The 24966-nt window shown below is 58.4% G+C and overlaps 2 protein-coding genes across 2 annotated transcripts; one reads left to right on the top strand and one right to left on the bottom strand.

Moving 5' to 3' along the window:
• Positions 1–1183: 1183 nt before the first annotated feature.
• On the top strand, positions 1184–12994 carry COG7 (component of oligomeric golgi complex 7). The gene is made up of 17 exons (XM_056866427.1): positions 1184–1349; positions 1599–1747; positions 1975–2091; positions 2277–2445; positions 3820–3902; positions 4802–4924; positions 6970–7168; positions 7964–8091; positions 8641–8795; positions 9154–9270; positions 9719–9784; positions 10326–10509; positions 10646–10783; positions 11193–11276; positions 11422–11536; positions 12161–12304; positions 12810–12994. The coding sequence occupies exons 1-17, from the start codon at positions 1184–1186 to the stop codon at positions 12974–12976; spliced, it is 2304 nt and encodes a 767-aa protein (XP_056722405.1). The 3' UTR covers positions 12977–12994.
• Positions 12995–15236: 2242 nt separating this feature from the next.
• SCNN1B (sodium channel epithelial 1 subunit beta) lies at positions 15237–24594 on the bottom strand. The gene is made up of 13 exons (XM_056866430.1): positions 24279–24594; positions 23388–23679; positions 22912–23102; positions 21272–21375; positions 20705–20868; positions 19683–19781; positions 17896–17988; positions 17338–17455; positions 16956–17031; positions 16766–16823; positions 16405–16466; positions 16212–16287; positions 15237–15620 (listed from the first exon to the last, which is right to left on the bottom strand). Exons 1-13 carry the CDS (start codon positions 24587–24589, stop codon positions 15237–15239), a joined length of 2028 nt encoding a protein of 675 aa, XP_056722408.1. The 5' UTR covers positions 24590–24594.
• Between the last annotated feature and the right edge of the window lie 372 nt (positions 24595–24966).

The raw sequence follows: 24966 nt of genomic DNA, 5'->3' as shown, positions 1-24966 counted from the left end.
CTGAGGCTGTCGTATTTTGGTCACATCATGAGACGACCAGAGTCACTGGAAAAGACAGTCATGCTAGGAAAAGTGGAGGGCAGCAGGAAAAGAGGAAGACCCAGCAAGAGATGGACGGACTCAATAAAGGAAGCCACAGCCTTCAATTTTCAAGATCTGAGCAAGGCTGTCAAAGATAGGACGTTTTGGAGGACTTTCATTCATAGGGTCGCCATGAGTCAGAAGTGACTTGACGGCACTTAACACACACACTGTCAGTCCTATCCTCTGCTGCCAACAGGAACAGCTCCCTGCCCTCCACTAAGTGACAACCCTTCAAATACTTAAAGAGTGCAATCATGCCCTCCCCTCAACCTCCTCTTCTCCAGACTAAACATTCCCAGCTCCCTCAGTCTTTCCTCGTAGGGCTGGGTCTCCAAGCCCCTGATCACCTTAATCGCTCTCCTCTGCATCCGCTCCATTCTGTCCACATCCTTTTTGAAGTGAGGCCTCCAGAACTGTATGCAATACTCCAGGTGTGGCCTGACCGATGCAGTGTACAGCAGAACTATGACATCTTGCGATTTGGATGTTATGCCTCTGTTGATGCACCCCAAGATCGCATTAGCCTTTTTTGTCGCTGCATCACACTGGCTGCTCATATTTAGCTCACGGTCCACCCATACCCCAAGATCTTGTTCACACCCACCGCTACCCAGAAGTGTAGCCCCCATCCAGTATGCATGTCCCTCATTTCTGTTACCCAGATGTAGAACTCAGCACTTATCCTTGTTGAATTGCATGTTGTTCACATCTACCCCCTTTCCCAGTGTGTTCAGATCTCCTTGTTTCCTTGCATGGCGTCTCAGCACAGTACATTGGGTGCTCTGGGCAAGTTTTGCACAATCCACCTCACAGGTTTGCTAAAGGGGGAGTGGGGCTGATACATGCCATCCTGGCCTCCAAGGAGGGAAGATCTGACAGAGAGGTGGAGGAGAGCCCTTGGTTTGGGGATTTTTGCCTTCCAGCAGAGTCTGCAGTACTACCTGCCCAGGCCTGCTTGGGGTCAGCAGCTGAGCTGTTTGGGCTCCTGGTTGCTTCAGACCTTCCTGCGTCTGGGACGGAGAGTGCTTGGGCTTGAGTGCTGGGGTGAGGCTAACGCCCGGCCCCCGCCTCCCCTTTCAGGCCGTAGCCGCTCTGCCCCATGGATTTCTCCAAGTTCCTGGCGGAGGACTTCGAGGTGAAGGCCTGGGTGAACGGGGCCTTCCGGGCCGTGCAGCAGGAGGCTCCGGGCAAGGTGGACGCCCACGCCGCAACCCTGGTCATGAAGCTGCAGCTCTTTATCCAAGAGGTCAACAAAGCAGTGGAAGGTAAGGTGCTGTAGAACCTCTCCCCCAACCCCCCATGCATTGCAGGGGTGCCATAAAGGCCCTGCTAGAACGTGAGCTGCTAGTGGAACCGCCTGCCACTGTGTCCACCTATGAGGTCCGGCTGGCCATCTTCCTTCCTGTCCTGGCAACCTGGTGGTGGCCTGTTTACAACCCCTTCCTCTCTGGTGGCTCCTGCGAAACGGGGCTTTGCCCATGGGGCCTCACCACGACTGCCATGCCTTTCCGCAGAGACGAGCCACCAGGCCCTGCAGAGCATGCCCCGGGTCCTACGGGAGGTGGAAGCCCTGAAGCAGGAGGCCGCCTTCCTGAAGGAGCAGATGGTCCTGGTGAGGGAGGACATTCAGAGGCTGGAGCAGGACACGGCCCAGTCCATGCAGGTATGGAGGCGGCGTTCTCGCCCCGGGGGCTGGTGTTGCTGAGGGGGCATCATCTGTCCCTGCTCACTGTGATAGTGGCTGCCACATTTGCCCCTGGAGCAATGCCTGGAAACATGGCCTTGCTGCGGAACAAGCTGGGTGTCACTTTTGGTCAGCGTAGGAAGAATTAAGCTGTTGTGACCCGGTAGCGCAGTCTTTCCTGTCCTGAACTGTTCTCTCCGTTCCAGGTGTTGGTGGAACTGGATCACGTGAAGTCCAGGATGCAGCTGGCGGCCGAGTCGCTCCAGGAAGCCGACAAGTGGAGCACGCTCAGCGCCGACATCGAAGAGACTTTTAAAACCCAGGTATCTTCCTCCTTGCCTGCATGGCTGTGAATGGGAGGAGAGGGGAGCTCCCTTGTCCAGCATCAACCCAGAGGGTGGGCAGGGCCACTGTCTGCCCACTGTGGCTTTGCTTTGGAGGGGCCTCTTTGCCAGCGCCAGGGTGACGCTAACTGAGCTGGGGGGGATTGTTTCTTCTCTGGGGGCAGGACGTGTCCGTGATCTCGTCCAAGCTGACCAGCATGCAGAGCAGCCTGGCGGTGCTGGTGGACACCCCGGACTACTCGGAGAAGTGCGTGCACCTGGAGGCACTGAAGAACCGCCTGGAGGCCCTGGCCAGCCCCCAGATCGTGGCGGCCTTCAACACGCAGTCTGTCGGTCAGTGGGGGCCGGCGGCGGAGGCGGGGAGGCAGAGCCTGCTGGGCGCCCTGCAAGAACACGGCTCAGGAACAGTGTGTTGGTCTGCTTGTGGGGGAGTTGCGATGGGGGTTCATATTCGCTTTTGCAAAGTCTTTCCCTTTGCTTAATGCGGGTTAGAGAATCCAGCTGCAAAACCAAGTTTACAACTCTGCTGAATAACCCCCCTTCCCAGGTGGAAACACTCCCCAGACCTTGTGGTGCTTCCAGAGAGGGAAACCTCTTGGTCCAGCCCTGGTGCACAGCAGGGGAAACGAGAGCTCCACTCCTCCTGTGGCTACGGAGCCCACAGGCTCCTGCCCCAGGGAAAGAGCCAGCCCAGAGCTGCGGGACAGGGACCCAACACGAGGCTCTTCTTGGTGGGCCAGGCCCCTCCCCCAGAACCCGAGCCCTTTCCTGCTAGCCTCCAAAAACACCTTCAGGTCCGGCAGCCTTTGAAGTTGGAGGCTGGGAGGCCCTCTGCGGCTGGGACTTCGCGTCCGTGGGGCAGCCTCTGGTTGGAAGTGGGTCTCTTTGGAGAGGGGGTCAGTCGCTGATTGGTCCTGTGCTTTGCAGAGACGTGGGCTGGCCATATGCAGTTAAATGCATATCCTTGCCTGAGTGCCGCTCCCTCTCCCCAGGCTGGGAGCACAGCTAGGAACCCACCGGCAGGGGGCAGCCGTGCTCTGTGCTTGGAGCTGCTGCTTCCTAAGAACATTGCAAGATCAGACCGGAGGGACCCATCTAGTCCAGACAGAAAGCCTCTCCCACTTGGGAGAATCTCCGGGCAGTGTTTTGGGCACTCGAGCATTATGCATTTCATGAAGAAGAAGAACAGTTGGTTTTTATATGCCGACTTTCTCTACCACTTAAGGGAGACTCAAACCGGCTTACAATCACCTTCCCTTCCCCTCTCCACAACAGACACCCCTGTGAGGTAGGTGGGGCTGAGAGAGCTGTGACTACCCCAAGGACACCCAGATGGCTTCATGTGGAGGAGTGGGGAAACCAATCCAGATCCCCAGATTAGCCTCCGCCGCTCATGTGGAGGAGTAGGGAACCGAACCCGGTTCTCCAGATCAGAGTCTACCGCTCCAAACCACCACTCTTAACCACTACACCACACTGCACGTCCTCTTTTTCCCTGGCAACAGCCCAGTGAGGGAGGGCTCACTTGTGTTCCCATTTTGCTCCTAAGGCGCTGAGGGTGTCAGAAAGGGCTGTGGTGGGCCTTGAACTGGAGGCCTGGCTGTCTCTTTGGCACACCAGTCGCTCCCCTAGCAGGATTCTGGGTGCCCGGAGGGGAAGGCTTTTGGGCTGACGGGATCCATGAGGCTGTTCCTGCTCTCTTTCCAGACCAGGCCCGGGTGTTTGTGAAGGTCTTCACCGAGATCGACCGCCTGCCCCAGCTCCTGGCCTACTATTACAAGTGCCACAAGGTATCCTGCCCCCCCCCCAGCCACTCCCACCTCCTAGTTCTTGGGAAGGGGGGGAGAAGCCCCTCTTTCACGTGAGGATGGGGTGTCTCAGCTGTGACTTTACAGGGGCGTGGGGGGGGGAGTTGCTGCAAGTTGGAGTGGGAAGCTTCCTGAAGCAAACTGCCTGTAGGGGGACCGTCGCTCTGACTTCCCTCCCCATTCCTGTTCCGGCCAGGGAAGCAGAGGGATTCTCCGTGCCCCCTCCCCCTGGGAGAGCCCTTCGCAGCAGAAGAGCCACCTGGTGGGCAGCTGGCCAGTCCCCAGCTGGGCCCCTATTCCATGGGACACACCCCTCCCCGATAAGCCTCTGGGACGGATCCCTGCCAGGCCCTTCAGCTGGTGTTGGTTTCACACTCCGTTATGAGCAGCATACCAAAGATAATTAAATGGCTGGGGCAGCCAGGCGGCCTCTCTGCCTGGGCCCGGCTCATCTTCCACAGGCGCTTCTAGCTAGACCCCGCCTCCCCCCCCCCACACACACATAGGTGATTCCGAGAACACTCTTCAGCATCCATTTACAAAAGGGCGGGTGAGTGGGGGCACTGTAAGCAGCTTTGGCTGGAAGGCGAGGGACCCTCCCTGGAGCAGCTGTTTCTCCCAGCCCAAGCTCCACACCCTGATCCTGCTGGGTCCTGATCCAGACTGTCTGGTGCAAAGTTTTCCAGGCCCCCGCCGGCCATCTCCCAGACTGGTTCTCGGGGGCTGGTCACCAGGTGGCTCCTTGTTGTGGGGTGGGGGTTGGGCACGTGGGACCGAGCCGGTCCCTCACGGGGGAACCATGAGCGGCCGCTTGGTCCCGTTTTGCCCATGGGTAGCCACTCCTCGTGGGTAGCAGTGCCAGCCTGTTTTCTTGCCTGCAGGTGCAGCTGGTGGCCATGTGGCAGGACTTGTGCCAGTCCGACCTCCCCTTGGATCGGCAGCTGATGGAGCTCTACGATGTGCTGCTGGGCACCTGGCATTCGCAGCTGCAGTGGGCCTCCCAGGTAGGTAGGGGCAGAGCGCCCTCTGGGCCAGGAGGGCAGCTGGCACCAGCTCATGGGTTCTGGCCGGCAGGGGGTCAGTTGCCACTCTGAGATGCAGCCCACCGGTTTGCCACTGCCTGCCTCTGCGCAGCGACCCTGGCCTTCTTTAGTGGTTTCTCGCCACGGCTGGCCCTGCTGAGCTTCTGATATAGGATGGGATTGGGCTCGCCTGGGCCATCCTGGTCAGGGCAAAGGCGGATGGTAAAAACTAATAAAACGAAAGTAGCTTTCTGAATAGAAAACTTAGGAAGTTGGCAGAGCGTGGCTTTTCAAGGGAGCAGAATTGGAGCGCTGGACTCTGATCTGGAGAACCGGGTTCGATTCCCCACTCCTCCATGTGAGTGGCGTAGGCTAATCTGGTGAACTGGATTTGTTTCCTCGCTCCTATGCATGAAGCCAGCTGGGCTGGCTTGGGCTAGTCACACTCTCTCAGCTCCACCTACTTCACATGGTGTCTGTTGTGGGGAAGGGAAGGTGATTGTAAGCCGGTTTGATTCTCCTTTAAGTGATAGAGAAAGTCGGCATATAAAAACCAACTCTTCTCTTTCTCCTCCTCTCTGCTAGAAAGGTGATGTTCATCTGCAGTCAGTTTTTGTCTGTAGAGGCAAAGGGGGGGTCAGTTCTAACCTTCCTGGGATTGACCCCCCCCCACACACTCCTGGACTTCTTTCCTGTCTGGGGTTCAGAGGGGCCACCTGCGTCCTGGGAGGCCCCTGCAGACGTTTTGCTCTCTTGGCTTTCGGGTCGGTAACTATGGGGAAATGGAGAGGTGGGGGGAGGGCTGCTGGAAGCCGGCCCTGCCCATTACCGGCCGAGCTTTCGTAGCAATGGGCGGCTTCATCAGATTAGGCCCAGGCGTCCTTTCACCCGTGAAGAGTAAAGCTGATGCTTATCGCTGGCATGACGGATGGAAGCCGCTTCTGCCAGGGGCCCTGCAGGCATTTGCCCTTTTCGGGCAGGGATCACCTTTGCTGGTTGGCAGCTGGACACCCTCCTCCGTCAGTGCCTTTCCCAAGAATCGGCTCAGGGTGTGCGTGGCAGGGGCCAAGCTGGTGCCGCTGGGTGAAGTGGGCCTTTTTTTCTGGTGGAGGCGGGGAGGGAGGCTATTATTTCACCAGCCTGGAATGCAGAGGTTTTGTGGTGCCCACGCGTGTGGAGGGATCCCCAGTATCAGCTGACATAACAGCCAGTGTGATATTCTCACAGAGGAGGGGCTCTCGAACCAGATATTCTGGACGTCTCGGAGCCAAGTCACCGGGCTGTGCAACGGGCCGAGGAAAGTGGTCTCAGTGTTTCTTCTCACATCGGTTTGTGAGGTTGCTCCTTGGCTCTGTTCAGGGCAAGGCTCATGGGCCGTGTCCAAAGCCTTCCCCAAAAGCTGCTTGGGGAGCCTCTGGAGGGGCTGTGGCTCAGTGGTAGAGCATCTGCTTGGCATGCAGAAGGTCCCAGGTTCAATCCCCGGCATCTCCAGTTAAAGGGACAAGGCAGGTAGGTGATGGGAAAGACCTTTGCCTGAGACCCTGGAGAGCCGCTGCCCGTCTGAGTAGACAATACTGACTTTGATGGACCAAGGGTCTGATTCAGTAGAAGGCAGCTTCATGTGTTTTCATGTGTGGAGCCAGCCCCACGCCCGTCTTTGTTGCTGTGGCCCCACAATTACCTTTCAGCAACCATGCCGACTTTCTCTACCACCTGAGGAAGAATCAAACCAACTTACAATCACCTTCCCTTCCCCTCCCCACAACAGGCACCCCTTGAAGCAGGTGGGGCTGAGTCAGCTCAAAGAGAACTGTGACTAGCCCAAGGTCACCCAGCTGGCTTCGTGTGGAGGAGTGGGGGAATCAAGCCCTGTTCTGCAGATCAGAGTCCACCATTCCAAACCTAGCCTTGAAGTAGCCCTTTCCTTGGAGTCGCAGGCCCTGCGTGTGAGTCCTGATGGTGCTGCTGGTGGGCTGTGTGTCCCCCGCCCCCGATCTCATTCTTTTCCCTCTCTCTGCCTCCTGCAGGTGTTCCAGAACCCCCCGCAGGTGGTGACCGTGCTGCTGATCCAGGCACTGGGCGCTCTGGTCCCGTCCATCCCCGTCTGCCTCAGCACCGCCATGGAGCGGGCCGGCCCCGAGAACAAGCTGGCCCAGCTCCTGGGTCTGTACGTGGCCACGGCCTACTTTGCGCGGGGCCTGGAGGCGGCCCTGCAGCCCAGCTTAAGTAAGCGTCCCCTCTGGCCCTCCCTCAGGTGGAAACACCCCCCCCCCCAAGCCATGGGTTTCTGTGCGGGGGAGTTTTTACGGGAACGCCGCTGCTTGTTAGGGCAGCATTGTTGGTATTTATAGGTTACATAACATTTGTACCAAACTTTGTTTAACTTACTGTGGTGGTATTGACACAGTTCTTGGTGGTGTTTGCCGAAGTGGAACATTTCTGATACTACCTTGAGTAAATACTACTTAGCACTTCTGCTCCTTGCAAACACCGGCGACCCGGCCCCTTGGAGTCAGGAGGCGGCTCCATCGCGCCAGGCTGGGGGTGGGGAGAGCAGCACCAGTCGAACCTTCACTGAGGTCGCTTGGGGATAGGGAGGGGGGGTTAGAGGGTGCTTCCCCTGCCCGTGTTTTCATACATGGCAGCCGGCCCTCGTGTGCCTGAAGAACTCTTTTTGGGTCCTGGCAAGCAAGGCTCTGCCAGGCTTTTTTCTCAGCATGGCACGTTCAAGGAGAACGCCCGGTTGGTTCTCTGTGAAGGGATGCCCTGTGTTGGCTGCTTGGAAGTTTGGGGCGGGGTGGGGGGGTTACATCAAAGCCCCTGCTCAGAATCCATAACCTCAGCAGGGCATAAGCAGTTTTTGTCCTTAATGTTTGGGTTGACACATTATTTGTATTGCCTCGGGTCCCGGGATGCCCCGGAGAAAGACGGGCATATAAATATACTGAACCAATAAGTGTGATGAAAATGGGGAAGGCCGGCCCCTTCCCCGGTGCTGAGCATCTCTTCTTGTTCCTCGAGGGGAGTGCAACTTGGTGAAGGTGACGGAGCTGGTGGACGCCGTCTACGGGCCCTACAAGCCCTTCCAGCTGCAGTACGGGGCCCTGGAGGAAGAGAACCTCCTCATCCAGATGAGCGAGGTCCCTCTGGTAAGCGAGGCCCGGTCCAGGCGCTGGGCTTTCCGGCACGGGAGGTTACCCGAACGAGCCACAAACATTGCCAGCCAACAGGAGAGCAATAAAACCGGGCCGTCCGTGGCTTCATGCGAGCTGCAGCCAGGTGGAAATCTTTGGCCTTTGTGATGTTGCTACGGAGAGCCAGCCCCCCCCCCCCCGCTTGGCTCAGAGCAAGTGAAAGGGGAAAGCCTCCCAGGCAGCTCCCGGGCAGGGAGTAGTTGCCAGGCTGGCTTGGGTAGGCAAGACCTTCCTGGTACTGTTGCAGCCCCCGGCCGCGTTGTGCACGTGCTGACCTTTGCCCCTGAGGGCCATTTTGCAAGCGGTGGGCTCTCCTGCCTCCCGGCATCGTGCCACGTGAAGAGTCTTGCTGTTTGCGGAAGTGCCTGGAAGGCCGGCTGTAGCCAGCCTGGGGAGACCGGTTGGCGTGGGGGCCTTTGGGAGGGTGAACTGGTCCTTTCTCAGGGGGGCAGTAGGGCTGTCCGGGGGGCGGGGGCTTAAGGGCGCTTTGTGGCTCTTGCGCAGGAGCACGGCGAGGTGATGGATTGCGTCCAGGAGCTGTGCCAGTCGGTGAACAAGCTCTTCGGCCTGGCCCTGCAGGCGGTTGACCACTGCCTCAAGCTGACCGACGGCCTGGGGGTGGGCGGCCTCCTCAAGGCCCTGCGAGCCCTCTTTGGCAAGTAAGTCCCTGGCCGGGCAGGGGCATGCAGGCCTGGCCTTGGCAGTTGGCACCGGCAGGGAATTAGCAGGACATGTGGGGTGGGGGGGTTCTTACTGCTTGAGCACAGATCCACCCCCCAATGGGCCGGCAGCTCTGCTTCCTTTCTCCCCCCAAGAGAGGTGGGAGGAATGACGGGTGGGCTTTTGCCTGGCTTTCTGGGCAGCCGTGCTACAGCCCTGCCTCTGGGGAGGGGCTTAGAGCCTTTGTAAGACACAGGAGTGTGGCTGAGTCCTCCCTCGCCCCACACTTCTTCTGGACCTCTTGGGCCAGCGGTGCAGCTTCTTGGCCAGCTCCCCCCTTCTCCACTCCTCCCGCAGGTACGCCTCGGACTTCGGCAGCGCCCTACAGTCAATCCGGAAGAAGTGCAAACTGGACGAGATCTCTCCGCATTCACTCTTCCAGGAAGACTGGACGGCTTTCCAGAGCTCTGTCCGGTAAAAGCTGTGGGTGCAAACTGGGATGCATGTCCTCCCAGTCTTCTTCTGTGCCTATCGCAATGGGGGGGGATGCTGGGGTTGGGGTCCTCTCTCCCCTTTCTCCTTCCTGGATTAAGCCGAGTGGTTCCACCTGCAGCAGGTGCTGCAAGCAGAGAGCGAGAAGGTGCTTCCCGAGCGAGCGAGCCAAGCTGGGCATTTGTGGCAAGGCAGGGGCTCTTCGGGCTCCCTCCCAGCCCCGATCCCGGCATACAGGCCAAGCTCTCCCCCAGCACCCTCCCAGGGGAAATCTCATAGCCAAGACTCCTCCCATTCTGATGGTCCCGGGTGCCCCCAAGGAAGTGAAGGACGCGGGTTGGTGGTCCCTCATGAAACAGTGTGGCTGCCCTTGTGCAGGTGGTACCTGGTGGGCTCAGGGGGCTCACGGCTGCTCTTCCCTCCTCCTCAGAATCATGGCTGCCTGCGGGGAACTCCTGCGCCAGTGTGGAGACTTGGAGCAGCAGCTGGCCAACAGGTGGGGGGCCGGGAGTGGGCTGTGCCGAAGGGACAGGGTTTTTTGGGGGGGGATCTTGGACAGTGGCCGTTGGGGGCCTCTCTCGGTGCAGAGCAGATGTTTAGAGACAGAGGGGCTTAGCAAGGCCTCTAGGCTGAGAGCTGGAGGGGGGGATGACTTTCTAAAAACCAGGGCTCCATTCCAGCTCCCCGTACGAGAACCTACTATCTGAAAAAGGAGGGTGGTCCTTCATAGCCAGGAGGGAAAGCAGCCCTTTTTCTTATGTGTTTTCTTTCACCAGTATACTTTTGTTTTTAAAAAAGCCTACACCATGAGCTGAGTTTGCAGTCCACACCGCAGTTGATTAATCTGCTGGCTAAAGCCAGTTCAGCCGTTGTGGCTGCGCCTGCGGGGTCTGCTCAGCCGGGGAGGCCTCTCTGTGCCACCTGGTGTCCTGCCTGGGAAGCCTGCAGTGTGTTCATGCTGAGCCCACGGTTGGCCCTTGGGCCCTGATCCGGAGCCATGTTGAAAGCACGCCTTTCCCTCGTCCTGTTGCTTGCAGGATCCTCTCCACAGCAGGCAAGTACCTTTCGGACTCGTACAGCTCCTGCGGGCTGGGCAGCCTCCCAGAGTCTGGCTCAGAGAGGCCGAGCGCGGCAAAGAACCCCTGGCAGGAATACAACTACCTTCAGCAAGAGAGCCCTGCGGAGTATGCCACCCTCCTGGAAACCCTCTACGCCCTCAAGGTGGGCAGGTCTCCCTGGCATGGGCCGTGTTGGGTTAGGTGGCTCCTGCCTCCGAGTCTCTGCCCGGTGCTCGAAGCGATCTGCCCCCCTGTAGTCTTGCCGGGCTCCGGCCTGATGGGCGCCTTTTGCTTCCCAGGAGAAGGGGACCACCCACAACTTGCTGGCGGCCCCGCGCTCAGCCCTCACCCGCCTCAACCAGCTGGCCCACCAGCTGGCCTTCGACTCTGTCTTCCTCCGCATCAAGCAGCAGTTTCTGCAGGTGCCCAGGATGGAGGTGAGTGTCCTGGGCGGGGGCTGCCTTTGTGCAGGTGGGGGGGAGAGGTGGCCCCCAAACACCCTGCCCAGCTGACCTGCTACGCCAACGTGGTGTAGTGGTTAACAGCAGTGGCTTGGAGCCGTGGAGTCTGATCTGGAAAACTGGGTTTGATTCCCCAGTCCTCCACATGAGCGGTGGACTCTAATCTGGTGAACTGGGTTGGTTTACCCACTCCTCTGCATGAAGCCAGCTGGGTGACCTTGGGCTAGTCACAGTTCTCTTAGAGCTCTCTCAGCCCCACCTACCTCACAGGGTGTCTGTTGAGGGGATGGGGATTGTAAGCCTGTTGGATTCTTCCTTAAGTGGTAGAGAAAGTCCGCATATAAAAACCAACTCTTCTTCCTCTTCTTGTTCGTCTTCTTCAAAGGGCTGGAGCACGGCCGATCCGGGGGAAATGCTGACCGAGGAGCTGCCTTGCTTCAGCCTCACGCCTCTCGAGTACATCAGCAACGTAAGAACCACGCGGGGGGGGGCTCAGCTGTCGCTTTGCAGCACTGCCTGGGCAACCTTGCTGTCTACCCCGAATGGGGCTTCATGTCATGCCGGGCGGCAGTCTTCCCTCCAGTGCCACTGTGGTCCCCTCTGCTTCCGCCTAGATCGGCCAGTACCTGATGTCTCTCCCCCTCCACCTGGAGCCCTTTGTGGTTCAGGAGGATCCTGCCTTGGAGCTGGCGCTGCACGCCGGGAAGCTTCCCTTTCCTCCGGAGCAAGGTAGGTGGAGGCTTCGGGGGAGGTTTGCCTGTGTGGCCACCGGCCTCCCTGGGCCATTGGGCGCCCCACTGTGGCATCTTCTGCTTTGGAGCAGGGCCCCAACCCCCATTGTGCCGTCAGGATGGCAAAGAGGCACTCTTGCCCCCCCTCCGGAGGGGGGGTCTTCCAGCGTGGTGTAGTGGTTAAGAGCAGTGGTTTGGAGTGGCGGACTCTGATCTGGAGAACCGGGTTCGATTCCCTACTCCTCCACATGAGCGACAGAGGCTGATCTGGTGGATTTGTTTCCCCGCTCCTGCACACAAAGCTAGCTGGGTGGCCTTGGGCTAGTCACAGCTCTCTCAGCCCCACCTCTCTCCCAGGGTGTCTGTTGTGGGGAGGGGAAGGGAAGGTGATTGTAAGCCGGTTTGATTATTCCTTAAGTGGCAAAGAAAGTCGGCATATAAAAACCAACTCTTCTTCTGGCCTTCTTTCAGAAGAGGCGAGGGAGAAGGAATCATCCCACAAGCGGAAGCGGGTGGGGGTGGGAAGCCGCAGCTTGGCCTAGACACTGCGGGGACAGTTTCCCTACCTCCCCCCCCGGGTGCCAGCGTGACTCTCAGAGCCGTGCACTCTCTCTGCCTGCAGGGGACGAGGTGCCAGAGCTGGACAACATGGCCGACTACTGGCTGGGCTCGCTGGCCAGGGCCACCATGCAGACCTACTGCGAAGTCGTCCTGCAGATCCCAGAACTGACCCCCCACTCCGCCAAGCAGCTGGCCACGGACATTGGTGAGCCAGGAGGGAGGGGGGTTGGAGAGCCAGCATGGTGTAGTGGTTAAGAGGCGAGGTTTGGAGCTTATGCTGTCTGATTGTGTTAGAGCCAGCGTGGTATAGGGGTTAAGAGCGGTGGACTCTGATCTGGAGAACTGGGTTCGATTCTCCCACTCCTCCACATGAGCAGCGGAGGCTAATCTGGTGAACTGGGTTGGTTTCCCCCCACTCGTCCACACAAAGCCAGCTGGGTGACCTTGGGCTAGTCACAGCTCTCTCAGCCCCACCTACCTCCCAGGGTGTCTGTTGTGGGGAGGGGAAGGGAAGGTGATTGTAAGCCGGTTTGAGTCTCCCTTAAGTGGTAGAAAAAGTCGCCATATAAAAACCAACTTTTCTTCTTCTTTGTGGTGGCCCCTGCCCTTCTGGGGAGATGGCCTCTTCCACTCCTCTGGGGGCAGCAGAGCCCACGGGGGGGGGGGGCTTGGCAGCGGCTCCCTGGCTGAGTCTCTCCTCTGCTCCGCAGACTACCTGGTCAACGTCCTGGACGCCTTGGGCCTGCAGCCCTCGAGGGCCCTGCAACATACCCTTCTCCTGCTGAAGGCCAAGCCCGAGGACTACAAGCAGGCAGCCAAGCCCGTGCCCCGGCGGCTGGCCAGCACCATTGCGGCCATGCGGGGCCTGGAGCCCTGAGCCCCTGGGCCAGAACTCTGAGGGGTGGGGGGACTGCAGGGGCCCCAAGTGGCTGGAAAAGGACAGAGGACTCAATAAAAGCTTGGAGCAGGCTGCTCGTCCTTTGTGTGAAGAGGGTGCCAGGGGCTCCTGGCGGGGGTGGCATGCATGCCTGGGGGGGCCGGGGTGCAAGGAGGTCCCTGGAAAGGAGTTCTGGAGTAAAGCTGGCTTCAAATAAGCGGGGCGGGGGAGAAACAGGGCAGGCCCCCAGGCGGCCTTCTGCAACCTCGGCTGGAGAGCCCCATTGCTTGAATGTGGGCCAGTTGCAGGAGGGCTGGGACAGTCAGTCTGTGCCGGCTCTGGTGCCCGGGGCGGGGGGAGAGACTGCCTGCCCCCGCTGCCCCTTGAGCCAGGGTGTCTTTGGCCAGCATCCCGTGAGGTGCTGGCCTGCCCCGGGCAGGAAAACCTGTTCTATCAGGTGCCCCGATTGACCAATGCCCCCTCCCGTGCCGATCCTGTGAAATGGGGGCACGTCACCTGCATGTCCTCTCCTGGGGAGTGCGGCAGCTGGCTTGCCCCACGTGTGTGCTACAGCAGTAGACTGCAAGGAAAGGGCTTCTGGGAGGAGGGGGACGTGCTGCTGTCCACAGGGAGAGCATTCCAGACCTCAAGGTGCAAGTCCTCCCTAGGACAAAGGAACGGGGGTGGGTGAGCTGAGCCTGGAGGGCAGGGGCTGCTGGAGAGGCAGCCATCAGTCAGCTGTGGTGTGGTGGTGTCACCGTGGACAAAGCTGTCCCAGTTTACCAGAGATGCCCGGTGTTCAAGACGGCGCGAATGCCGTTTGAGGGTTGGCACTTCGAAAGGCCAGTTGTGGGCTGTCTCTCCCCCCCCCTCTCCTGCCCAGCAGTGCCTGCCATTTCCTTTACATAATATAAGAAAGGCCCTGCTGGATCAGACCCAGGCCTCTCAAGTCCAGCGGTCTGTTCCCACAGTGGCCAACCAGGCGCCTCTAGGAAGCCCCCAACAAGACGACTGCAGCAGCATTATCCTGCCTGTGTTCCACAGCACCTCATGTAATAGATATGCTCCTCTGATCCTGGAGAGAATAGCATCATGACTAGTATACATTTTAACTAGTAGCCATGGATGGCCCTTTCCTCCATGAACATGTCCACTCCCCTCAAGCCTTCCAAGTTGGCAGCCATCGCCACATTTTGGGGCAGGGAGTTCCACAATTTAACTATGCAGTTGTGTGAAGAAATACTTCCTTTTATCAGTTTTGAATCTCTCACCCTCCAACTTCAGCAGATGACCCCCGTGTTCTAGTATTGTGAGAGAGGGAGAAAAGCTTCTCCCTGTCCAATCTCTCCACACCATGCATAATATTATAGACCTCTATCATGTCTCCCCTTAACCGCCTTCTTCCCAAGCGAAACAGCCCTGAGCATTTTAACCATCTTACCTGAATCGAAAACTATGGGCTGATGCCAAGAAACCATTTTTTACGTCACCCGGGCTGGGCCAAACTCTTCTTGACTTTCTTAAAGAAGCAGGCACTGCCCCCATCCTTGGGGCTGTGCTCCGAAGGGTGGGCCCCGATGCTGGCCAAGCCCCCCTGCCCCTCCATACCCAAGTTTATGGAGCATTCCCCCTCCCACAGCCCCAACATAAACAGCACCACATCTCCCGCAAGAGCGCTTCCAACAACCGGCATCTTTATTGGTGCGTAGAATGCTTTTGCCAACACGCATGAAAGGGCGTGCTCTTTCCCACGGACAGCGGTGGGGAGCAGAACACAAGGACATCTTTGACTCAGCCCTATTGCTGCCTGCTAGTGGGCCGGATCCAGGAGACGCGCTGCTTCCCACCAGTGAAGGAGCAAGGCTGCGCAGGGGCGGGGGGCTTCTCCCCATTGCAAGCCCAGATCCGTTTCTGGACCAGAACACCAAAGCTCTCCCTCTGCCCCACACTCAGACCCACCCACCCAACTTCCCAAAGCCTCCACTGCTCGGCCTTTGGTTGGGGCCAACTATCTCTCTTCAAGGGTCTGATGGAAAAGCAACAAGGGGCGATTCCCCCAAAGCCCTGACCCCCCCACCCCTCCCCAGTGCCGGCCTGCAGGAGCAGAGAGCCCCGTGGAGCTCTGCTGGATCACCAACTCCAAAGCAGCTGCCCTCCCGAGAAGGAGTCAAGCAAGAGTGGACGGTTAAACCCCAAAAAGGCCTCTGGAAGACTCCCGGGCTCTTTGGCCCTGCTTCACGGAGGCAAAAAAAAAAGGCCTTTAAATTATCTTCTGGTCGGATAAGGACCCCTCCCCATCGCTCTCCAGGTCGCCCATGTCCACAGAGGAAACGCGGAGGGAGTCGTAGTTGGGCGGGGGGGTGCCCGGTTCACACGTGCCTTCGGCCTCCAGGTTCTCTGCCGCCTCCTCTTCCTGGAATGCCAGGTTGGAGTGAGCCTCCACCCTCCGTGCCACGGTGGGGACGGCATCAGCTGCCGGGGCCTCGCCCTTCCTCTGCTTCAGCCCTCTGCACCAGCCAATCAGCTTCAAGATGGTGATCCACAGGAAGTCAATGATGATCTCCCCAAACTCAATGAGGCATAGGACAGAGCCCCCCATCCAGAAGCCAAACTGGCCCCCCAGGCTCGAGAGGAGCCACACGATCTGCAAGGACAGGGAAGGTGAGGAAGCCGCCCGGGGGGGGGGGGGGAACGGCCAGCCTCCCCCGCCCCGAGCACCGCCTGCTCCCTGGACTTCTCTTGCCAAAAGCCAGCAGGCTCTCGGACTCCAGGATCGACGTCCAGGAATACGGCCATTGGGCAAACGGGTGACAACGCAGCATGTGAAATTCAAGGCTGGCAAGCGTAAGGTGATGCAAACCGGAACTACAAATCCTGACTTTAAATATAAGCCAAAGGGGTCTAAACTGGCTGAGAGGGAAAAGAGATCTTGGGGTTGTAGTGGACAACTCTATGAAGATGCTGACTCTATGCAGCAGCAGTGAAAAAGAGAAACCCTCTGCTAGGAATGATTTGGAAAAGGGCTGACCAAAAAATGGCCAAAATCGTAATGCCCCTGTGTAGATTATGGTGTGGCTTTTGCCCTGATCTCTCTCGTCTTGCGAACCCTCAACAATACACCTTACAACAGCTGTATTAACCAAAGGGTGACGAAGCAGCCCCCCCGAAAGCAGCTTTCGGCCGAGACCAGGCACCGGCGAGCCAGCCGAGGCCGGAGTCTGGCTGTGCCCCTTACCGTTGTGGCGGCTGCCTCAGAGATGGTTCGGTAGTTGTACTCTTGGAAATAGATGTTCAGCTTGATGATGCCGCTTCTGCAGGGGGTAAAAGAAGGGTCGGTAAAAGACAGAGGCCTGCCCTCCTGCGCCCTACAACCTCCCAGCTATGGGTCATCTGCCCCATGGCTCAGGGAGGAAAACGGCTTTACTCACCTGTTCAGAGTTATGGTTTCCGACCGATCCCTTTCATAGGACAAAATGCGGAAAATCCAGTCCTAGGAAAAGAAAGCAGCAGCGCTCAGGCCAACTGACGGGGGGCAGCCGGGGATGTTCTTTGGGAGGGCTTGAGCCCATGGGGGGCAGACCTGAAGAATGCCCCACTGCAGGTCGGGCTGGGAACAGAAATCTGCCTGCCCCATGGAGATTTCCCACAGTCCTGGCTGCAGGGGCTAGAACCTGCTCTTCCTTTCTCTCCAGGATTAGCCATGGGGCAGAATGAGACATGAACACCTGAAGCTGTGGTAGGGAGCCAGGACAGACTCAGAGGAGTCAAAGGGGGGGGGGTCTCACCCACCTCAGAAGCTTCGGACGGCCAGTCAGCCATGGAAATGGTCATCTTGTACTGGGTGTTGCTGCAGGGAAAGGAGGTCGAAGAAGGGGAGGGAGTCAGAACAAAGGACTTCTGCCTTGCTTGTCACCCCCCCCGCCATCTGTGTCCTTGGATCTGTGGATCTCCCCACACTTATAGCTCCCACCGGACTTACTTGCAGGTCTCCTTGCAAGACTCGATGCAAAACTGCCGGTGGCTCAAACTCCCTCGCAGGGAGGAATAGCAATAGGCTGTGGGGTGAAAGCAGAGGAGTTGGTCAGTGACGGAGGCTCCCTGCGGACTTGTTGATGGTGCTGCTGCTCTGAGGAACGTCAAGCTCCGAGTCGGAGGAAGAAGAGGCAGCCGTCTTTCCAGGGCAGCCTTGGGCTTGCCAGCTCCCACCCTAGACCCCAAGCAAAGGTTTTCCCCCAGCCAGGCTCCCCTTTCCCCACTGAAATTTAAGAGGAACACTTGCTGGGCGTTCCCACCCAGCCGAGGACCTCTGCTCTTCGCAGCCTCGGCGTACACTGGCAATGCCGACTCTGCGCCACCCTTACCCCAATCCGGATAGTCTTTGTTGTTGCAATACTCGGCTCCTTCGGGCAGAGGGAAGGCGGAGTGGCCGCACTGGCACGTGTCCACCATCTGCCGCTGGAAGCAGGAGCGAAGGCAGGCCTGGAGGGGGAGAGGATGCTGAAGGCAGGAGGCCAAGAGACAGGCCCAGGGCCAAGCCCCTCCCTCCTGCCCCATCCCCAAAGGAGAGGGCTTTTGGCGGCAGCAGTCAACACATGAACACATGAAGCTGCCTTATCCTGAATCAGACCCCTGGTCCATCAAAGTCAGTATTGGTCTACTCAGACCGGCAGCGGCTCTCCAGGGTCTCAGGCTGGGGTCTTTCACATCACCTACCTGCCTGGTCCCTTTAACTGGAGATGCCATTGGGGATTGAACCTGCATGCCAAGCAGAGGCTCTGCCACTGAGCTAAGGCATGGCAAAGCCTTTGGCGTGGCACCGCAAGAGCGTTCACCAACTGGCCCCTTCCCAGCCCCCTTCAAGCGAGTCTGGGCAAAGAGTAGCTCTTGGGGCTGTGCCCCACCCGCCCCGTGCCCCTCACCTGGATGGAATACGTAGTTCTCCGCTGGCTGTTTGCAGTGCTCCTCTGAGTGGCTTCCTCCAGCGTGCAGTTGGCACAGTTCTTCAGTTCCATCTAGAAGAAGAAGAAGAAGAAGAAGAAGACAACTTGGAGAGAGCTGCCCTCACCTGTCTTGAGGGGTCCTGCCTGCCTGCCCTTCCAGGGGGTTCGAACACTTGACATTTCCACCATCCCTCTTCTCCCCCCACCACTCCCCCCCACAACCATCTATTTTGTGCTGAGGTCCTTTCGAATGCACCCTTTTTGCATTGTAAGAACCCTGGGGTTTCCAGGAGAAGGAGGAGGAAGACGAGGAGGAGTTGGTTTTTATATGCCGACTTTCTCTGCCACTTAAGGGAGACTCAAACCGGCTTACAAACACCTTCCTTTCCCCTCCCCACAACGGACACCCTGTGAGGTAGGTGGGGCTGAGAGAGCTCTAAGAGAGCTGTGACTAGCCCGAGGTCACCCAGCTGGCTTCGAGTGGGGGAAACCAACCTGGTTCATCAGATTAGCCTCCGCCGCTCATGTGGAGGAGTGGGGAATCAAACCCGGTTCTCCAGATCTGAGTCCACCCAGTCCATAGAAGGCACATGCTGAGGGAAGCCACAAATTAGGATATGTTTGTAGAATTTATCTGGTTTCTGCCCTCCACGGGCCAGCCCTGCTGTAACAGGACGTTTTACTCCCGCATCCAGTTAGAGAATCTGGACTACCAGTTCTACAGGACTCTGCATGTTCTGCAGACGGCTCCCCTCCGGCCCCTGAACCCCTGCTAGTCCTGCTCGGCCACCCTCTGGAACTGGTGAAACTTAGGCCTTTGGGAAATGAAAGCCAAATTTCATGCCTGACCGTAAATCCCGGTTTTGTGCGCTGACTGGCATAGTGTGTGCCGTGCTCGGGAGGCACCAGAGACACCCGTGTTCTGCTCCTCTTTCTTTATCTGCTTTGCCAGTTGCGGGGCTGCTTGTTTTGTGCAACGGACAGGAATGCTGGGAAACGAGCCACGCGACTCGCTTCCCCCAGAGCAGAAGGGGAGCAAGCAAAGAACACAGCAGGAAGGGACACCCCCGGTAAACAGCCGGAACAAGGAGAGTCTGCCCTCGCCCCCGCCCCATGATCCAAACAGGCTCGCAGCCAAGCCCCTCCTTGCCCAAAACCCCCTGGAGGAGACACCTTACTTTCCCCTATGTTTTTCTTTCTCTTTTCATAGAATCATAGAGTTGGAAGGGACCACCAGGGTCATCTAGTCCAACCCCCTGCGCAATGCAGGAAATTCACAACTATCCCCACACACACACACACCCAGTGACCCACTACTCCATGCCCAGAAGATGGCCAAGACGCCCTCCCTCTCATCATCTGTTTAAGGTCACAGAATCAGCATTGCTGACAGATGACCATCTAGCCTCTGCCTAAAAACCTCCAGGGAAGGAGCTCACCACCTCCCGAGGAAGCCTGTTCCACTGAGGAACCGCTCTGTTAGAAAACTGTTAGGAGAACATTAATCCTTTCCTCCAGTTGCTTTTTGCCCTGTTTGGGGAGGGGGGGCAAAATCCAGGTACCCACAAGTGTTCTTCAGCACACTTTTCCCCCCAAGGGAGAAAGGCACACAAGTCTCCCTTCAGACACTCATGATCCACGCAGTGTGTTTGCATTTCCTGTACTTGGACAGGCGACTGAAGTTCTGCAGCTAGTGGAGAGGAAAGCGCCCCTGCCCCCCGCCCCGGCAAGAGACAGGCCACGCTCCGTGGGAGGGGCTCCATCACCTGCAGTGCCAGGTAGTTCTCATAGAGGTTCTTCACATGTATGTCGGACCCGTTCCTGGTGCAGTCGTTGTAGGGATTCCCCATCCGCTGCAGTTCATCCTGTAGAGGAAGGAGAGAGACAAGTCCTCAGGGGAGTGGATCGGGACCCCCGCACGGCTGCCGTACTCGGAAAGAGAAGCGCCAGACCTCTGGAAGGAGATGTGGGGCTTCAGCTAAGAAAAAGGTGTGTGAAGAGCAGCCCAACGGAGCAAGAAGCATCCGTGCAAACGGGGAGGAGGAAGCCAGCCACTCCGCAGGCAGCACCCGAGGAGAGTGGGGAGTGACGGGGGGGGGGGCTCCACCCAAGGCCAGCTCAAGCAAGGAACACCCGCTGCCTCCCTGCGTGCTGGCGGGGGCCACCTGAGCCCCCTCCCTCCTCACTGGGCCTCCCCAAGCAGACAGGAGTCCGAGGGAAGTAGAAGAAGAAGAAGGAGTTGGTTTTTATATGCCGACTTTCTCTGCCACTTAAGGGAGAATCAAACCGGCTTACAATCACCATTAACGCCTTAGAGGCCAAGAAGATTTTGAGGGTATGAGCTTTCGAGTCAAAGCTCACTAGCCGGTCTCTAAGGTGCTACTGAACTCAAATCTAGCTCTCTTGCCTCTCAGTAGAAAAGAGCAAGAGTCCAGTAGCACCTTAAATAACAAAATTTATGGCAGGGCATGAGCTATCTGAAGAAGTATCTGAAGAAGTGAGCTGTGGCTCACGAAAGCTCATACCCTGCCAGAAATTTTGTTTGTCTTTAGAAGAAGACGACGAGTTGGTTTTTATATGCTGACTTCCTCTACCACTTAAGGAAGAATCAAACCGGCTTACAATCCGCCCCCCCCCCCACAACAGACACCCTGTGAGGTAGGTGGGGCTGAGAGAGCTGTGACTAGGCCAAGGTCACCCAGCTGGCTTCGTGTGGAGGAGTGGGGAAACAAATCCAGTTCACCAGGGGCGGGCGATGGGCACGACCCCCTGACCCCGCTTGCCTTACCACCATCACCCCGATGGAGGTCTCGGTCCCGGCCATGGCGAAGATGCCCTCGTCTTTGAGGAAGGGGAAGCTCTTCTGTTCATGCAGCATCAGCCGGGCCCCGGCGGTCGAGGTGAGGAAGGGGAGGAAGTCCGTCTGGTTGATGTCCAGGATGAGCTTCAAGCCTGCAGGCGGGAGAGCTCAGGGTCAACCCACCCCCCAGAGGAAAGCAGTCCTCACAGGGCTCAGCGTAACCTGCCAGCGGCCAGGGGAGAGAATCCTGCCCTCCTCCTCCTCTTGGCAGAGTCGTCTCTGGAACCCTGGCTGTATGGAAGTTTGCAACAGAAAGGAAGGGGTAGCCAGGCCCCATTTGCCATGGGGTGGCGAGGGTGGCAGCAGCGGTGTGGGGTGTGTGCGCCAGGACAGTCTGCTTTGCGCGGAGCCGGCCTACAGAAGCTTCCGCGGGACCGCCAACCTTGTTTTCTCCAGCAGCCGGCTGGATCAGGGGGTCAAACGCAGCCCACGCTGGCGGTGGGCCCTCTCCCCCCTTGCACCCCCCGAGGGGCCCCGTGGTGCCAAAGTACCCACCAAACTCTGCCCCAGGATTTGAGGAGATGAGCAGCTTCTCCTCCATGCCCCAGTTGAAGATGTAACAGTTGCCGTGGTCTGGGTGGTAGAGGTGGGTGAAGTTTCTGAAGGCAGGTAGAGAAGAAGAGTTGGTTTTTATATGCCGACTTTCTCTACCACTTAAGGAAGAATCAAACCGGCTTGCAATCACCTTCCCTTCCCCCCTCCCCACAACAGACACCCTGTGAGGTAGGTTGGGCTGAGAGAGCTGTGACTAGCCCAAGGTCACCCAGATGGCTTCAGGTGTAGGAGTGGGGAAACAAATCCAGTTCACCAGATTAGCCTCCGCCGCTCATGTGGAGGTGAATCGAACCCGGTTCTCCAGATTAGACTCCACCGCTCCAAACCACCGCTCTTAACCACTACACCACGCTGGCCACAGTGCTCCCCTTTTCCTCCTCTGGCACACAGCAACGTTCCCTTTGGGCCCGGCTCCTCCGCTGCCCTATCCTGGCCCCAACCCAGTGCTCCCAATGCAGAATGGGCCAGCCGCTCAACCTCCGGAATCAGGAAGGGGCCCCGGGCAACCTGAGCCAACGGAGAGGGCCAAGAAAGAGGGATGCTGGCGAAGGGCCGCCTTTCACCCTGGGTTCGAGGGCTCTGTTTCCCAGGGCAGAATCCAGATCTCTTCAAGAGTGGAGGAACATGAACATGATGCCCCCCCCACCCCAGCCATGCGGCTGTACAAGCAAAAAACCTGCCTCTCCAAACAAACAAACTGCTGCAACATCAGAGGGCAGCCAGCCGGGCACTTCAAAGAGAGGGCTTGGAGACCGGCCGGCTGTCGGGGGGCCAGGAGCCTCCTCCTCCTCCTCCGCTCTCATACTGGAGCACCGGGCAAGTGGCTGGGCGGGGGCCGAGCGAGGGTGACTCAGTGCCCAAGGAGCGCATTCTCAAGAACCCAGGCCTGGCACCGGGAACTGGTTTGGCAGGTGAGTGGCAGCTCAGACAGAGCCCCAACCACTTCCACCCAAATTGCTCTTCCGATTAGAGGTTTACCCTGGGCCGGAAGAGCCCCATGCAGAGCGAGGCTGGCGGACAGGCAGCAGCGACAGCCCACCCCCTGGCTTCTGGCTCTCCGGATTGAATCATAGAGTTGGAAGGGACCACCAAGGTCATCTTGTCCAACTACACAATGCAGGAAATTCACAACTACCTCCCCCCACACCCCCAGTGACCCCTGCTCCATGCCCAGATGATGCCCAAGATGCCCTCCCTCTCGTGATCTGCCTAAGGTCACAGAATCAGCATTTCTGACAGATGGCCATCTAGCCTCTTCTTAAAAACCTCCAGGGAAGGAGAGCTCACCACCTCCCGAGGAAGCCTGTTCCACTGAGGAACCGCTCTAACTGTTAGAAAGTTCTTCCTGATGTCTAGACGGACTGCAGGGTTCTGGTCCCTTGGAAAGGAAGCCAGAGCTCAGTGGGGTCAGGGAGCGGGCCCTAATCCGGGGGAGCAAGGGTGTGCGCACTCATGAAAGGCTGAAGGGCCACTCCCGAGCCAGCCAGAGGAAGGCCCCTGGGAAGGCCCTCTGTGCCCCAACCCTGAGCCTGTTGTGTTCCCCACCCCGGCTGACCAGGGTGTCGATCCGGCGTACACACCTGACGTTGCAGGGCCGTGCCCCGTACAGACAAGCCAGGATCATGTCCTTGGACTGGTAGCCTGCCCTGATCTTTTCGTTCATGGACATCTGGGACAAGATGCTTGTGGACTGCAGGACGTACCACTCGGTCACCGCCTGAGCAGCGCTGGTGAAGTTCCGGTATTCACACTCGGTGCCGTTCCGGCGGCACTGGGGGGGCAACCAGAGAAGGGGAGGGGAGTGAAGGGGAGGGGAGCGATGCAGAGAGCATGTCGGCCAGGAACCGGAACCTCCTTATTCAGGGGCAGTGTACCACCAAAGTCTGGATAAGACGGGATCTGGCAGTCCTTCCCACTGCCTGCCAGGGGGCTTTTGGAGAGGGGATGCTGGAAGTTCAGCACAGAGCGAGGAGTTCCTTTCATCTGCCGCCTCTGTTGCCTGGCGGGCGGGCAGCTGCCCACCTACCCACCCCTGGGGCTCTCCCAATTAACTCACCAGTTTTACAGCCAGCTTGTACTTGGGTGCTTCCAAGGGGGCATCAGAGGAGGCGCCGGCGGGCAGCCCTCCAGAGCTGTTCCCCAGAAGGTCAATGACGACTGGATCCGCTCCCTGGCTCTCTGCGATCACCACCAAGGGAATTTGCCCCCACAGCTCCATGTTCAGCTTCCGGCTGGCATTGGCCGGGGGGCCCGCAGTCCCGTTCTGCGGCTCGGACGGCAGCAGGCGCTCCAGGGCCGCTTGGACGAGGTTGTCCAAGTCCTTCAGGCGGTTCTTCACCTTGGAATATCTGAAAGGTCGTCAGAAAGCTGCAGAATTTGGGGGCGGGGGGAGCGCAGGCCAGACACGGCCTGAGGAGGGGGCTCCAAATAGTTCCCCCTTTCCCCCTCCCTCTCTGCCCCTGGCCAGAAGGGCTCTGCACAAGCCAGGCTAAAATCAAGGCAGGGGGTGCCCTCTTGCATGGCTGCCGCTCATTCCCAGGTCTTGTGCAGGAGAACTGAACACATGAACACATGAAACTGCCTTCTACTGAACCAGACCCTTGGTCCATCAAAGTCAGTATTGTCTACTCAGACCAGTAGCAGCTCTCCAGGGTCTCAGGCAGAGGTCCTTCACATCACCTCCTTGCCTGGTCCCTTTAACTGGAGATGCCGGGGATTGAACCCGGGACCTTCTGCATGCCAAGCAGAGGCTCTACTACTGAGCCACTGCCCCTCAACTGAGTTGTGCTCTCTGTGCTGGACCCTAAAACCTGGCTTCTACAGTAACTCGGTGGTGCTTCTTTGCCCAAATTCCACCCTCCTGCCTCCACAGACGCTTGAAGCCTGAGCTCAGAGGCCACCTGGGACCAGAGCGCCTCAGCCAAGCCGGGTACCCGTGGGGACTCACTTGAAAGGGCTGGCGCTGCAGATGGTGACGGCCGGGAAGGTCATGCTCTTGAAGCCGATGGCCAAGGAGGCGGTGACGTTGTAGGAGAGGTAGGCGTTGATGAGGATGCCCCATTGCCAGACCACCAGCGAGGCGAAGAGCAACGTCAGGATGAACCAGACGAACTTCTTCTTGGGGCCTTCACGGATGATGCGCTTCGGGCCATGGGTGTTGGTGTTGTTGCAGTACCAGACCAGCAGCTCCCGGTAGGTGTAGCCGGGGCCCTTCTGGAGGCGATGCAGGGCCTTCACCAAGTACTTCTTCAGGGTCATTTTGGAACCTGCCCCCGAAAGGAAACAAAAAGTCACACCGGTCCTCAGGCCCCTCTGCAAAAAGGTGCCGCGTGCTTCAAAGTCAAGGCAGAAGAAGAGTTGGCTTTTATATGCCGACTTTCTCTACCACTTATGGGAGACTCAAACCGGCTTACAATCACCTCCCCTTCCCCTCCCCACAACAGACACCCTGTGAGGTAGGTGGGGCTGAGAGAGCTGTGACTACCCCAAGGTCACCCAGCTAGTTTCGTGTGTAGGAGTGGGGAAACCAACCCGGTTCCCCAGATTAGCCTCCACCGCTCATGTGGAGAAGCTGGGAATCAAACCTGGTTCTGCAGATCAGACTCCACCGCTCCTAACCACTACACCACGCTTGC

This window comes from Euleptes europaea, chromosome 21 (assembly GCF_029931775.1).
Source record: "Euleptes europaea isolate rEulEur1 chromosome 21, rEulEur1.hap1, whole genome shotgun sequence".
NCBI lineage: Eukaryota > Metazoa > Chordata > Lepidosauria > Squamata > Sphaerodactylidae > Euleptes > Euleptes europaea.
Note: the sequence above shows the minus strand (reverse complement) of the source record. Positions and strands in the feature narration are given on the sequence as shown.